Source organism: Schistocerca cancellata, chromosome 2, assembly GCF_023864275.1.
Source record: "Schistocerca cancellata isolate TAMUIC-IGC-003103 chromosome 2, iqSchCanc2.1, whole genome shotgun sequence".
In the NCBI taxonomy this organism is placed as follows: domain Eukaryota; kingdom Metazoa; phylum Arthropoda; class Insecta; order Orthoptera; family Acrididae; genus Schistocerca; species Schistocerca cancellata.
The window spans coordinates 500769851-500785892 of NC_064627.1; the positions used below are offsets into that span (position 1 = coordinate 500769851).

Genomic DNA, 16042 nt, shown 5'->3' on the forward strand with positions numbered 1-16042 from the left:
CTACAGAAGAATGCTGAAGATAAGGTGGGTAGATCACGTAACTAATGAGGAGGTATTGAATAGGATTGGGGAGAAGAGAAGTTTGTGGCACAACTTGACTAGAAGAAGGGATCGGTTGGTAGGACATGTTCTGAGGCATGGAGGGATCACAAATTTAGCATTGGAGGGCAGCGTGGAGGGTAAAAATCGTAGAGGGAGACCAAGAGATCAATACACTAAGCAGATTCAGAAGGATGTAGGTTGCAGTAGGTACTGGGAGATGAAGAAGCTTGCACAGGATAGAGTAGCATGGAGAGCTGCATCAAACCAGTCTCAGGACTGAAGACCACAACAACAACAATCAAACCAGACTGAGAATGTGGAGTGAAGAGTGTGAGGAGGGTGTGGGGAGAGTGATGTGGGAGACGGCGAGTGCATCCGGCGGCGTCGCCGCCTCTGCCGCTGCGGCTGCCGCCTGCTGGCCCCGTGTTGCGCGACCGCCGACCGCCGACCGCCCTCATTGATTTTCGGACGCGCCACGTCGCTCCGCGCAAAGAAGCAGGGCGGGGGCCGGCACGCGGCTTTAATCGGCCCGTGATTTGTTTGCGCGCTATCTGACGGCCCCCAGCGCCGCTGTCCGCGGCTGCCGCGAGCGCCGCAGCGTCGCCGCGCAGTTATCTGGCCGCAGCGCCCGCCACTGGCAAATAATGCCGTGATGTAGCGCGCACCTCCGCTTCTCCGTATGTGACTGTCCTCGCTCTTTAATTTGCTTCGCTGTATCGGGCCATTAATACCGTTTCCGGCTCGTGTGAACGTGAGCTAGAAAATCGGGGGGGGGGGGGGTGACAGTAGCATCAGCCTAATATTGTCGATTATTGAACAACGTGTGGCTCGGTGGCCAAGTGGGAGTACTCCCTTCGGTGTTACAGATATTGCAGTTCTAACGATACATGCTCGATGGTCAAGGATGACATCAACAAACGAAAAAAGGAAAATAAAATAAAAGGTAAAACAAAAATAGAAAAAGTTAAATGAAAAGGGTGGAATAGAACACTTTTAAAATGTAAAAAGAAAAATATATCATATAAAAGATAATAAATAGGAAAAACGAAAAAGGAAAAAAAAGCAGCGAAATACAGGACACGAAGAAACAAGTATGAACAAAAATTTAAAAAGACTGTGTAAGTTTCAGGTTACAGATACAAAATTCATCGCCGGGTTCCTCAGTCGGTCTTAGGGTTTTTTTACATCTACATCTACATTTATACCCCGCAAGCCACCCAATGATGTGTGGCGGAGGGCACTTTACGTGCCACTGTCATTACTTCCCTTTCATGTTCCAGTCGCGTATGGCTCGCGGGAAGAACGACTGCTGGAAAGCCTCCGTGCGCGCTCGAATCTCTCTAATTTTACATTGGTGATTTCCTCGGGAGGTATAAGTATGGGGAAGCAATATATTCGATACCTCATCCAGAAACGCACCCTCTCGAAACCTGGACAGCAAGCTACACCGCGATGCACAGCGCCTCTCTTGCAGAACCTGCCAGCCGGCCGGGGTGACCGAGCGGTTCTAGGCGCTACAGTCTGGAACCGCACGACCGCTAGGGTCGCAGGTTCGAATCCTGCCTCGGGCATGGGTGTGTGTGATGTCCATAGGTTAGTTAGGTTTAAGTAGTTCTAAGTTCTAGGGGACTGATGACCTCAGAAGTTAAGTCCCATAGTGCTCAGAGCCATTTTTTTTTAGAACCTGCCACTTGAGTTTGCTAAATATCTCCGTAACGCTATCACGCTTACCAAGTAACCCTGTGACGAAACGCGCCGCTCTTCTTTGGATCTTCTCTATCTCCTCAGTCAACCCGACCTGGTACGGATCTCCCCCCCCCCCCCCCCCCCCCGTGTTATCGTTTCTTTCCTCTGTGGCAATGATTTGTTAAGGGGAAAAATGTCACACAGCACCGCGTTTCGCATTCCGTGCTAAACTGTAGGTTACCTGAGAACTGGGTAGGTCAGGAAGAGAACTACAGCTCTGCTGGAACAAATGTAGATACCGATGTTTCAATGTCACCTTGGAGATAATGGCCATGATCTATAGTAAACAATTTGTTTACTTCTTTTCAATTTTAAATCATCAGCTTTCTGACGTACGTAACTACTTGGAAGATAATCGCGAGAAAAACAAGAGTAACCAGCGCCTTACGTTCGCCGCACGGAGTGCTGTCGCTGCTTCACATCTTAATATTATGTCTTGGTAGAAGAGACACTATTCAGCACATTATGAGCTCTAAGTGTGGCTAATGATATTTAATACGAAGCTTGTATTTTGCCGACTCGTAATTCCGTGGCTATCCTCGGCAAAGTTCAGACAAAATGATTTCTGAATCGGTGACTGTTGACTATTCTCGTCAAACTGCAGTGTATCTGTGGCGCTTGGCTTGGAGATCCACCGCTCGAATCCTGGCGGTAGAAGGAATTTCACGTACACAACCGGGTCGATAAGGCACAATAAAGGCCAGCGTGCGGCCTGTATAATGCTTTTAGTAGTTCAAACAAGACAACAGGCAAATCATGAATAGTCAGATCGCAGCCGTTTGTCACACCGTCGGGAGTAACACCCTATCAGTAAAGGGAAGAAGCTGATGAACTGGGCAACGTTACTGTATAAAACAAAACACAATTCCCGTTAAGTAATCACTATCATTTGTGACTGGCTGAAAACCCCGGCGTTGCTTGGGCCCTTATTTGTCCCAATCTTCTATCACACCATCGCCTCTTCACTCCTTTCTCTGTCCATCTCTTCCTGCCCCTATCTCTATCCATCCCCTTTCTGTCCATGTTCTCCTCCTCCCTTTCTGTATTCATCTTCTGCCCTCCATTCTCTCTTTGTCCATCTCTTCATCCCTCCTCTCTCTGTCCACTTTCTCCTTGCTGCATTTTATCACCACAGTATTTCTTTCCAGATAGTTCATAATGTATGTATCACGTTTGGTTGAAACCGATCCAGGGTTTAGTAGGAGATGTTGAACATATACTTATGTGACGTATATTGCACACTGTGATACCGCGTCATAATGTAAAAAACTGCACTGTATAGTACACACACACTATAGTGTTATACATTATGACGCTGTCGCATTCTCAGAAAACCTTTACGTCAGCTGACTGTGGCCGCTTAAGCCTACGCAATTACATATATTTTTACACTTACGTGTCCGAATTTTTGCTACTTTACACCTCGTGATTCCAAAGAGGACGTAAAATTTTTCTGAGGTATTCGGCCGTTCGGCTTGATCTTAGGTTTCGAAACACTTTGGTAAAATTATTGGCTTGCTGCACTGCCCTTTCTTGCGACCTGGGTGAAACACTGAAGAACACAAATAAGAGACAAATTGGACTTCGTACTATTGAAAGTATTCCAAGTCAATAAAATGTATGAAATAAATGCCACCAGACTATTTTCGAACATTTCGAAGTCACCCATTCTCGTCCAAACATCCTCAAACCTAATGGTAGGCCTGTTAAGGATTCCTACTTCCACAGTATTTTTATACAAATAAAAAGTCATCGGCCGGCCGGAGTGGCCGAGCGGTTCTAGGCGCTATAGTCTGGAACCGCGCGACCGCTACGGTCGCAGGTTCGAATCCTGCCTCGGGCATGGATGTGTGTGATGTCCTTAGGTTAGATAGGTTTAAGTAGTTCTAAGTTCTAGGGGACTGATGACCTCAGATGTTAAGTCCCAGTGTGCTCAGAGCCATTTGAACCATATAAAAAGTCATTTGTCTAACAAATTTGGTTGAAACTGCTCCAGATGTTTCTGAGTTATGTTTCAATGCCACCCCCTTTTCATTCCCAGCCTTATGGGATGTAGGTGGTCCTAAATACGACAGTGCTCCTTTACAGATAGTTAAGTAGCCAGTAAAACGCCGACTCTTTACAGAATCGCACTTAAATGTATAAAACAGTTTCACAGTTCTGATTACACATGAGATAATGTGTTAAATGTTTGTCTGGAAGCACGCAAGCGAGAAAAAGTTTTGAAATTGTGTTTAAAGCCGCTAAGTGCTCTCAATATCAAATACTGGAGGAGTATAGTCTGGGTATTTTGCGCTCCGCTTTAAGAACTCCTTGTTTTTGACTCATCTCAATGTTTGTGACGTCATATGTCCTGAACTATGTGTCATACAATGATATAATTTTGCAGAGACATTCAGTGGTGTAAGTGGATACCGCCTGCGAAATCTGCTGCGAATAGAGTTAGTAATAAAAAAGTAATAAATTAAAATGTCATGTCTGATGCGGCAGTTTTACTGCACGAATAGCGAAAATGTAGTGAGCTATAAATTTTTTCCTTTCATCATATTTTAGGGACGTCAGCGAGAAAAAGTTTGGTAAAGGATTGAAATTATTTGTAAGGTTTGTTGCATGTCGCTAAATGCTCTCAATACTGGATTAATATAGTCTTGGTATTTGGCAGCAGTGCCTTGCGCTTCTTTTTCGTCCCCCACCCTCAAACCCTCTGAGAGGTAGGTGTTACTCGCATTGCACTTCTTTACAGATAACAGCCGGTATGTGTACTGAGTGTGGTTGAAATCTACACAGACGTTTAGGAAAGGATGTTGAACATACATACATACATCTTTATTGTGTGTCGAGATTACTTTTACGAATTATGTAACTTCACCGTTGTTGTTGATGACTGCTAAGGAATAAAGTATATAGTCTTTACGGCGTGCCTTCTATTAAGTTTACTCTGTTTTTGGATCTAAATCAGCAGAAAACAACTATACTCAACTGTGAAAGAGGGAAGAGTAAGGTCCAAAGTCTCACCGCTATGACGCCTTTAAAGGCGGAGCAGAAAATAGAACTGGACAGTGACTGGAAATGAAATCGGTTGTATAATTTCAAACGAACCTTCACGTCATCTGCTTCTGATGGTTTAGTGAAACAGCGGAAAGCTTAGACCTGGTTGCCGTAAGGGGCTCTGAACGATACTCCTCCCACATTTTGAACTGTAAAGGCAAAGCAGGAGCATTAACAGAGATGAGGGGTGGCGTACATAATAGCCGAATCCTATACCTCTCACATATGTGCTTTTGTTTTCGCGAAGTTTGATCTACACTGTTGTGGTGCCTAGAGAAGCTAACATTCTGGATAATCCTCGAAATAATCATGCATAATGTTAATGAGACTGAAAATGTGGGAAACACGGAACTTCAGGAAACATTCCGCGTCAGTCGCAAAATTGAGTTAATCAGTGGACTCTCACGGAGGAAATGGCTGCTTCATTCTGAGCAGCATTCCAGTACTTAACAAGTGTCGCCTAAATCACAGATAATTACAACAAAAATCAGTTACATCATGATTGGAGAGAATGATCCAAAATGTGTTCAGAAAATGTGTCTGAATATTACAAGGCGATCAAAACATTACCCTAAATTAAAAATTTAAAACATAAATATGACATGAATGCAATATTCGTGTATGAGAGTGCGCTCATGCTCGCATTTGTGTGTGTGTGCGTGTGTGTGTGTGTGTGTGTGTGTGTGTGAGAGAGAGAGAGAGAGAGAGAGAGAGGGGGGGAGGGACGGAGGGAGGGAGAGAAGGACATTACTGAGAGCAAGACAGTCCATGAATACAACGCTTTTTTGCAAGATGTATATACGTTAATGATTGATTGATACTGGAAACAGGAAAAATCAGACAAAGGTATAGCTTTTTTCACTCGAAGAACTTTAGAACAGATCATGTAATATTTTTCAAGTAGCTTTCATTTTACTGAGCAGGCACTACAATTATTCTGAGTAATGGATGTCATGTTTTCGACTTTCCCAAGGAATTCTCGTATTTAGTAGTGGTGTGCTGGCCTTCTCTTATTTTGTGGCGTTAGGAAGTATGCGAGGGAAGCACCAGAAGAAATGACCAGTTAGTGCGACAGCTGCTAATGTGCCCAGGAAAAGACTGGGAATGATAGTGGCACCAACAAGCGCGAACTCTAGAAGGAGGCCAACTCGTGAATATTTGAAGTCGGTCTTCGGGAAAATTGTATTTTATAGTTCTACATACGTGAGAAGAGTAAAACAGGACGAGAAGTGGAGGACGGTACGAAAGCAAAACGTTTTTCTCTGTGATATACTCTAAGGCTTAATTCTAGCAATTTTTCGATGTTTTCCTGTATTTCTTAGTGTCAACACTCTTCTATTAGCCCACTGCATGGACAGAAGATCAACTCCGTCTACAACAAGCTTGTGGTTTAATGCTATAAGTCACTCTTCCACTCTGCGATATTCTCTACTGTTCACTGATGTTTGAGTAATCAGAACTTCTGTAACACCTGTAGTTATTATCCGCAGACGTCTACGTTTTATGTCAACTATGAATACAACGCATGTCGTCGTACAAGGAAAGCAGAATTTACTATTCAGCGGGTAATTTGCGGTCTCACGCTAGCATCTAATGCACCACTATTCGCCGCATTACATCACGATGGCACTAAAGTTGTTGGTCTAGTACAGCGTCGAATCAACAATATATTGTAGGAATTCGAATGATATAAATATCGCAGTAAGCGCATCATGTTAGTAACTGTAATTAATTTCGATATAGTTACAATGAACATCGACCTTCGCGGGGATGACGATTTTCGAGGACGTTTATTTCTCTTAGACATAGCCAAAGTTGTTCCACATTTTATTTTATGCAACTTTCTCTGAATACCAAGAAAAATGCGTGACTCCTTTATAAAGTAAAATTGGCACAGTTTCTCTTTACGTTAAATTTAAAATTTTTCTTTTCGGGTCACACTAACTTTACGAACTGTCTGCAGTTTACTGAACATCCTCATCGCATAGACTCAGACATGCTGATGTTGAGCCATAACCAATATTAATTTTTGAAGCCAATTAAATATTAGTGTAGCAGATATTTTACTTCGTTTTTCATTGTGATATTAGTTAAGTCACTTATTTTATATGGTATAGCTACGAATCAGAACAAAAATATTGAATCCAACATGTGTGCTTAATCTACGAATTAACTTGCGTTGTTGAGCTCATCTTAGACTGATCTACAGCGCTGGTGTTTTGTATTCAACTTCTTTGATTGATTTGGGCCCTAGAGTCTAATATTTTCCTTTCTTTGGAGTCAATATCTTGAGCGAGTGTGGTGTTACGTATGTCTGTTTTACATGAAATGGTTAAATAAAGGTGAAGCTGGAAGCGTTAGTGGTTACAAGATAGTAATGTGATACGTCACAAAACACATGCGACTCGTCGAGCGATTCTTCTCTCAGCGCATAAATGTTTTCTGGGGTTTTTACTGTAGTTTATTTTTTTTTCCTTTCCTCTTGGACTCATTATGACGTGTAGGTCGGAACTTTGAAATTCCACCTCTAAAATTTACAATTCTAGCGACAGGATAGTGTCTTGGATAGAGGCTGTTATTCTGCCACACCTCTCATCCTTATGCACAAGGTAAAGTTTTCCACGATAACTCGTAATATGATAAATACAGCAAACCCGTACCAAAAGTTTATCCAAATAAAAAAAATGACTGAATTTAGGCAGAGAAAATTGTGTCAACAGAACTAACACATCCACAATGTTCTAAACAGCGCATTACTAACCGCGTACGTTTTACACAATTATTTTGAGCTATTCTCAGATTCTCAGATTGTATAGCACAAATGCGCTCTATTCAGGCGATGCGCGATGCCCATACAATCAAAGTCTCACAGAAATGAGGCTGCAATTTAGTAACTGAAGTAAATGTATTTATCTTAATATAAATTACATCATATGGCCATACTATAAAAATGTAGGATTTTCGTTTGAAGGGAAAACGAACAAGGTGAAATTGTAAAATGAAAACTGTTTTCTAAGACTGGCAGAGGATTCCTCGTCGGAAAAGATGCAATATATTCTTTTAAAAATGACGATCTTCACGTTTTCTTCTGGCTAGATACTTGACCTCAAATGCCTCTCAGTGGAATTATCTTATCGAATCACGGGTTTTCAGTTAACAGAAGATTCAGAAAGGGAACGTTCATCGGATGTGACGCAGAAGTTAAGTCACCCACATACTATTCGGAAAACTTCGAAATGTTTGAAATAGAAGATCATTCTTCCGCACCGTAACTGCTCCTAAATGAATGCATTAAGCCGGTGACAATTGTTACACTAACTGACAACACTGGGGTTGCAGTAAGTACGAATGAAACAATTAGCCCGTGATGGTACGGTTACTCAAAGGAACTCCGCACATGTGCAGAACGATTTTGCACACCTGGGTGGTAGCAAATACAGTGGCAAACCAGATGATATCTGCACAGGTCTTCTTAGTCCTGCGAAATATATCGCACATTGGTTTTTACTCAAAAGACAGTGCTTAGCAAACCTTCTGTATATTTTTTACTGGAGAACATAATTCTTTGCGAAAATACAACGAGGTAGTACGTCCGTAGGCTACGAAATATTTTTCGGTATCGGCAAATGTTTAGTTTTTGGTAAAGCTTCATTCTATGAAGTTCTAGTCTACAATGTATGTACATAAAGATCATATACCAACTAGTCGCAACTAGTCGTAAGCCATCACAAGTGCGTTGCAACGACCTGCAAGAACGTTTCTTCAACGAGAAGGATAACAGTTCTTACTCATGTTACACGCTGTGTTTATAATAGTGTGTATAAAAAAGCTGTTACTCTCTTCTCAGCAACAGTCCGTGACAGGATTCCAGACCCCTCAGTATATATGAGCTTCCTGCGAAAGCACATGTGCAGATGTCTTTTCTCTTAGAGAACTCGTTGCATACAGAAAGTGTCTTATTCGATGTAAATATTTTCTTCATAAGAGTCGAACGATGAGTTCAGCAATATAATGGACAGATTTCCAAAGATACCCGGGAATAAGCTTTCATGCTGAATGAGAGGCTTTTAACTTTTTGCTGCTCAGTACCATTTTGTTCCATCGACAATTTCCTTTCGACGGGACATTGTTCTGTAGCATCAGTTCGAATGCAAACCACATAGACCTAATTAGTGTCGACTGTGCCACGCGAAGCAGTCTGCCACACGTCATCGTTTCGACGCAACAGCCTGTCTCTGTTAGGAAATACTTCATGCAAGTCATCTTGCATAGATACTAAATAAAAGGAATTGATGACGAACTTATATATCACAGTTTAATTCGCACATTAGCAAGTTATTTGTCTGAATAACATCTACAGAAGGAAGATAATTTCTTGCATTAGTGGATCGGACAAATACAAGAAACTCTGTAAAATCAATTTCACGAGACGCAACGGACAATGATAAGCATTGACATTCTTGGGCTTAGTTGTTCATGTAAACCGTGTCGGTCTGTTTCACAAAAACAGAATTTACACGGCGTCTTACTCTGATCTGTATTAAATGTTAGCTGCATGAGATACTGCGCTTTAACATACAACAGAAAATAATTAGCCTTTAACATACAACAGAAAATAATTAGCTGGTCTGCAGTCGAGCTGATGACTTGGAACTACGCCACGTCTAAAGCATACTGTAAGTGTAACGTAATGGACATGAGTAATGATAACCCAATAGTGTACTGTTGGCGACACAACATGGTGAGACCAGGGGTACGCCAGCTGTCCACAAAGTGGCTGTCAGAGGCAGCAGCGACGCACGCAGTGCGTGTTGCGAGTGCGTGAGCGTGACCGCTACTGGCGGGAGGCCAGGGCGTGCGCAGCCGTCGCTTGTCGCGGTCACGTGACCGCTAATTGCGAGGCGCGATCTCCCAATCCTGTGGCTACCGGCGCTTGGTTTTATCGTAACGAACACTAATGAAAACGTTTGCTAATCTTCCGATCAAAATGCAACAATTGTTAAAATGAAGGGGAAGCTGCTAAAATCCAGATAGTAACACAGAGGTAGGTTTTCCTCCAGAATAAAGGGAATCTGACTTTCGATGTGCGTGACACTGTACCGCTATTCCGGTGTAGGGCATTAAATAATGTATACTTTACTGTATCGCTTCCGCTTGAAGATTTTTCGCGAACATGTCCCTAACCACGCGTTATTTCCTATTGAGGAAGAAATAGTTCTTTCTTAAAGGCTTCAAACTGTTGCTAAAAGAGATTTCTTGTACTTTTTCGACATGTAAATTGCAGAGAAGAGACATGAAAGAGTGATGCGCCCCACGCGAAATAACCGTCAGAGGGTACAGCTTTATCTGCGTTTGACTAGTATTAGCTGACTGATTCGAAAAACCATTTAGTTTATATGGAAAGGAAATACGCTGAACCCAGACTAGTTCTTGGTGAGATGCAGTTAACCGCTTTGGCCGCCATGGGTCCAATTATATCACGTAATGTCAATGACTAGAATCGCCTCAATTAACGTGTTGATAAATCCGGTTTCATTCTGTATGAAGAAATCTGAAACAAAGTCAAGGAAGTGCAGGCTTCCAGTTATAGGCATGAAATGAATATTTTTGGTTGAACTCCAGAAGATCCGCCGTCAGATCTCGTCGTCCGCAATGCAAGACGAACGCTAGCTGTGACAGCGAAGGGCGATGACAGAAAGCGGGCGTGCCTTGTAGGGAGACTGTTGGTATTCCGCTGGAATGGGTTAGAAGAGCCACAGGCCAACTTAAATAAGTGTGACCGAACGGCATTTCAACCCTGCTGCTCATGAATACGAATTAATCGCTTTAACCAAGACGTCACGTTGGTGGGCAATCATAACCCAGGTATGCCGTAGCTTTCCAGGCGCCTCGTGATGATATTGGTTTAGCAAACCCACAGCACGTTGCTTCAGTCCTGAGCTGTTTTGAACGTCTTTTCGTAGATACGTGTAACGTGACGTGAGACATTTAATACTTGGCAGTGAATTATTTAAAATCAATTCGTTTCTCGCGAGGATCTCGAGTGCCGGGTGTCTAAGGTATCGAACGAGACAGCTCAGTAGTTAAAATAATGGACACGTTTTTGATAGACGCAAGCTTTAGATGCATCTAGATATAAGTGTTATTATTTAAGTATAGCCTAATTTGGGATTTGTTTCTTCAGAAGGCCATGAACTATTGCTTTTTATGTTGCCTGTCCTTAACCAATACTAAATGGATTGCGTGTCTAGGAGTCTCAGAATCAACAGGACATTAAACCTTCGTCATGCTTTAATATGATTATCTTGCCTCTAATGCACAGAGCTGAATTCGAAGAAATTTCTTCTCTGAAGAACAGACGACTTACAATTTGGACATTTGTGCATCACGAAACTCGAAACCGGCGCCGTTTGGTGAAGGCAACGAAAGGAATGATCCGGTTGATCAGTTTGTGCATCTAAAGAAAACTATACGAAATTTTGATGAATAGTAAGGCAGGCACGCGTGGCTGATAAATTTTAGTGGTGTTCCAGGACGATGATAACGTGGGAAAGGTTTTCAGGTCTTCTTTAGACAGCGGCTTATGACTGCCATAGGGAAGGTAGCTAGTAGCTAGGTGACTGACCTGAGCCGCTTCGCCTCGTCGATGAAGGGCCGCTTCTCCATCTCGGAGAGCAGCTTCCACTCGGCGCCCAGCCGCTTCGAGATCTCCGAGTTGTGCATCTTGGGGTTGTCCTGCGCCATCTTGCGGCGCTGTCCGCGCGACCAGACCATGAAGGCGTTCATGGGCCGCTTGATGTGGTCGGGCGCGTGCTGCGGCCCGGCACCGGCGCCGCCTCGCTGCTGGCCGCTGCTCATGGCTGCTGGCTCTGCCTCTGGCTGCCCACTGCCGCCCTGCCTCGCTGCCAGGCGGCCTCCGTGGCGCCGCCCCTCCCCCACCCCACTCCGCGCCGACCCCCTCCCCCTCCGCGACACGCCCACGCGCTGCGCGGGACGGCCCACAACATGGCGCCGGCGCCCATCCACAGGTGGCCTCTGCACGTGCGCCCAGTCGCCCAGCGGGCGCCTTCGTCTTCAGGTCCTCGTAGTAGACGTGACATCTCCTTCTCGTCTTAAGTTGGTAGCTGACTCGTCAGCGGTTACAGAGTATGTAGCTACACTTCATCAGGATCATCATAATCGTTGTATGACACTTCACATTCAATGCTGGGAAAATTCCTTCCCTCAGCCATTGATTTTTCCATTCACTACTGTCTTCAGCTATACATCCAACTTTGCTTCTGCTTATTTTCTTATGTCATTTACCAAATCTGTATTAGTTCGTCACCTCGCTCTATTTCTATATTTGGAATCCAGTAAAAACTTTCGCTTTCTGTATGTCATCCGTTCGCCTAACTGCTGCCTCCCCCTCCCCCCCCTCCCCTTCTTAGTCATCAAAGACGGTATTCTCTGTCTCAAATGTTCAAATGCGTGTGAATTCCCAAGGAAGCAAACTGCTGAGGTCATCAGTTCCTAGACTTACATACCACTTAAACTAACATAAACTGTCTTATGCTAAGAACAACACACTCACCCATGCACGAGGGAGGACTCGAACTTCCGGCAGGAGCGGCCGCGCAATCCTTGACGCAAACCGCGCAGTCACTCTGCGTGGCCACCTGTTTCATTTCTGGCATTTCTAATTCTATTGGCTGGTTGCAATTAAAGTGCAGCTTCCCACAGAGGACCACTGTGGGCTGTAATTCCGGTATGGCTGCGAAACTTGGTCAGTTAATGCACAGCCGATTTAGACTGGAAAAAGTTAGTTCCAGTCTTGTCCACCAGGTGCAAACATGACGCTGTGAATACAAGAAAGACGTATAGAAATATTTCCATAAGTAATGGATTTGGAAGGGGATGTGGGCAGAAAAGATCAAACAAGTGAGAAACTCATTATTTTGATTTGATTATTAACTGCCACTTGCACGGTTTGATCAATATAATCATTGGAGATATCGATGACGTGATGTACAGCGCCACATTTACACCTGGTAGCCAATAATGGAACTACTTTTTTCCATCATAAATCTGTTCCGCTTTAATGCATTAGCATTTCTACCAAGTTTCGCTGTCAAGTGATAATTACAGCCCTGGAACTCCGAGAGTAGCTGCAGTTTAGTTACACCTACCCAGTACATCTATATACCTCAGCCATCTTACATCTATGTTTATACTTCGCGAGCGTCCTTATAGTATGTCGCGGATTGTACTTCGCTTACCACTCTCGTTTCTCCCATTTACTGTTCCAGTTGCGAAACGTTCGAGTGGAGAACGATTGCTGCTAATTCTCCATGTGAGCTCGAGTTTCTCAAATTTTATTTCCGTGATGTTTTCGCGAGATATCAGTAAACCCTCGATCATTTGAAGAATCAAACTGACATGTATAAAACAGTTTCAAATGCCAGATTACTTTACAAATGAGTTGCGTGTTAAAATTTTGACGATAAGTATATAATCGAGAAAATGTTTGAAATTATGTTTCATGTTGTTTGGAAGTAGCTAAATGCTGTCATTATGGAATACTACCTGATTGCAGTCTGGATAATGTTGACCCCGTTTTAGGCAAAAGCTTTTTTTTCACGCATCTCAGTTTTTACTACTCCAAACCTCCAGAAGCACGTTTCGTACAATGATATAGTTTTGCATGTACAGTCAGTGGCATATGTGGATACCGTCTGCAAAGTGTGTTGGAAATATAGTTATTGATAAAGAAGAAATAAATTAAAACGTCATGCCTGATGATGAAGTTTTATTGCAAAAAGAGCGAAAATGTAACTAACGATAAGCTTTGTTCCTTTGGTCATATTGCGGCTGGTGTGAGTTTTATAAAGGAAAAATTGGAAATCTGTGGTAAGTTCTATGGGACCAAACTTCTGAGGTCATCGGTCCCCAGGCTTACACACTACTTAATCTAACTTATGTTAAGGACAACACACACACCCATGCCAAGGGAGGACTCGAACCTCCGACGGGGGCAGCCGTGCGAACCGTGGCAAGGCGCCAAAGACCGCACGGCTACCGCGCTTATAAAGATTTGAAATCAATTTTAAAGTTGTTGGAAATCACGTAAGTGGCCGAATATAGTCGGGGCAATCTGAGGGTAGTGGGCTATTGTACCTCAAGACTTACATACAGTTTCTAACTGCAATACTTGTCTTAACTGTGTTAAGCCTTCATCATAACGTTAGCTTCTCAAAGAGTAAATTATGAAACTATTTTAAACTGATAAATTCTGCCACTGATTCTATGAAATATTGAAAATCTAATTTTTGCTGCCCCTGGAAGACCACATGAGCCTGGAATCGTGAACCATGAACCGCCAACCATGTACTACGATTCGTGTTAGTCGGTTAATAATATAGGCTCGTAGGATGAAGCATTATACTCAAGTTGTTCTCGGATATTTAAGAGTTGGTCTACTGCAAAACGCATCTTTCGCAGCATATGGTACTGGAGTTGGCTGATGTCAGCGTCTCCATAATGTTATCGAGCTTACTAAATGAACCTGTAACGAAACGCGCTACTCTTCCTTGGATCTTTTCTATTTCCTCTAAAAGTCCATCTGGTGCGGGTCCCAGACTGATGATCGATATTCAAGTGTTAGGTCAAATGAATGTTTCGCAGCCGGCCAGTGTGGCCGTGCGGTTCTAGGCGCTTCAGTCTGGAACCGCGTGACCGCTACGGTCGCAGGTTCGAATCCTGCCTCGGGCATGGATGTGTGTGATGTCCTTAGGTTAGTTAGGTTTAAGTAGTTCTAAGTTCTAGGGGACTGATGACCACAGATGTAAAGTCCCATAGTGCTCAGAGCCATCTGAACCATTTTTTTAATGTTTCGCAAGCTACCTCATTTGTGGGTGGACTACGGTTCCCGAGCACTCTTCCAATGAATCTCAGTCTGGCATGTGTCTTACCTGCGATTTAGTTTTGTGTGGTCGTTCCACTTTAAATCCATACGCGTACTCCTAAATGCTTTAGGCTTGTGAGTGTTTCCAATGACTGTTCTGCAGTCGTGTACTCTTCAATGAGTGCATCTTTCTGCCTATTTATGCGCACTACGTTACATTTTTTTATGCTAAGAGTCAGCAGCCAGTTCCTGCATCTAGAGTCAACCCTGTGCAGGTCTTTCTGCAATTCTCTGCAATTTACTAGCGTTGCTACTTCTCTACATACAACAGCATCATCCGTGAAAAGCCTCATGGAACTTCCGACGTTATCTGATAGTCATCTATGTACGTTGTGAAAGTAATTGTCCCATAGCACTCGTTTGGCGTACACTGGAAGCCACTTTTACGCGTGAAGATTTCTCTCCGTTAATGTGCGTTTACCCCTGTGTGCCATGTGCCCAGTCGCCGTTCGTCTTGTTTGCCTCATGCGCAGGAAGAGGCACGCGTTTAGGTGTAAACCCCTTTCTCGACTTGTGCACATGCGTGGCTCCATCAACACCTGGGAGAATCACGTGCGCTGTTGCAGTGTTCAAGATGTCCACTTTGCAAGCAGCCGCTGCCACCGCAGCCGCTATTATTTTGAATCCAAGTGGACATCATGGAAAGAGGCGTAAGTGTTAGTTTAATGAATATCTTTTGCGTGGTGGAAAGGAGAAAGATGGCAAGTAGTATTCTGTTTAAAAACTTACCTGTAATTTCAGGGTAATACTTCACCCTGTCAGGCTACTGATAGCGAAGGAAAACACAAAATACATCTCTAAAGTTCCACTTAGAGGTATGTATTACGTCGAAATCTAAATTCAACCCAGGAGTTTTTAGGCTCTGATGAAATCCTTTAAGAATTACATTGCGCTAGGTTTATGAAAATTTGCTGGATGAAAGGCAAAATTTTAAATTGAAGTGCAATTTCCCGCACGGTTTACTGGTTTGGACGGCAAACAAAGGTTCTATAGTAGTCGCACAACAGTGGAAGCAACTACTACTTTAGTTATAAGCACGATTTCAGTGTTCTTTTATTTGATCTCGTCGTCGTTAACGTGAACTGCATTCACAGATTAACCCTTAGTCCTATTGCGACTTCCCGATTGCTGTCCAGAAGGCAGTGCGAGGAGCGATCTGTGATCCTTGGACATATGATCGGCATGTCGCTAATCGCTCCAGCCGTTATTGACAGTAGATAGAAGCCTGGTGACGACGCTGCTTCTTTTTTGAAGCAGCTTCTA

General features: G+C 43.4%; 1 protein-coding gene across 1 annotated transcript in view; it reads right to left on the reverse strand.

The window, feature by feature from the left end:
• The window catches only part of LOC126155739 (transcription factor SOX-1-like), a 65021-nt gene extending 53327 nt beyond the window's left edge, over positions 1–11694 (reverse strand). Inside the window, exons 1-2 of the mRNA XM_049916248.1 lie at positions 11462–11694; positions 8257–8314 (exon numbers count right to left, since the gene is read on the reverse strand). Of these exons, the coding sequence (XP_049772205.1) occupies positions 8257–8314; positions 11462–11694 (291 nt within the window). The remainder of the gene's footprint in view (positions 1–8256; positions 8315–11461) is intronic.
• Positions 11695–16042: the final 4348 nt, after the last annotated feature.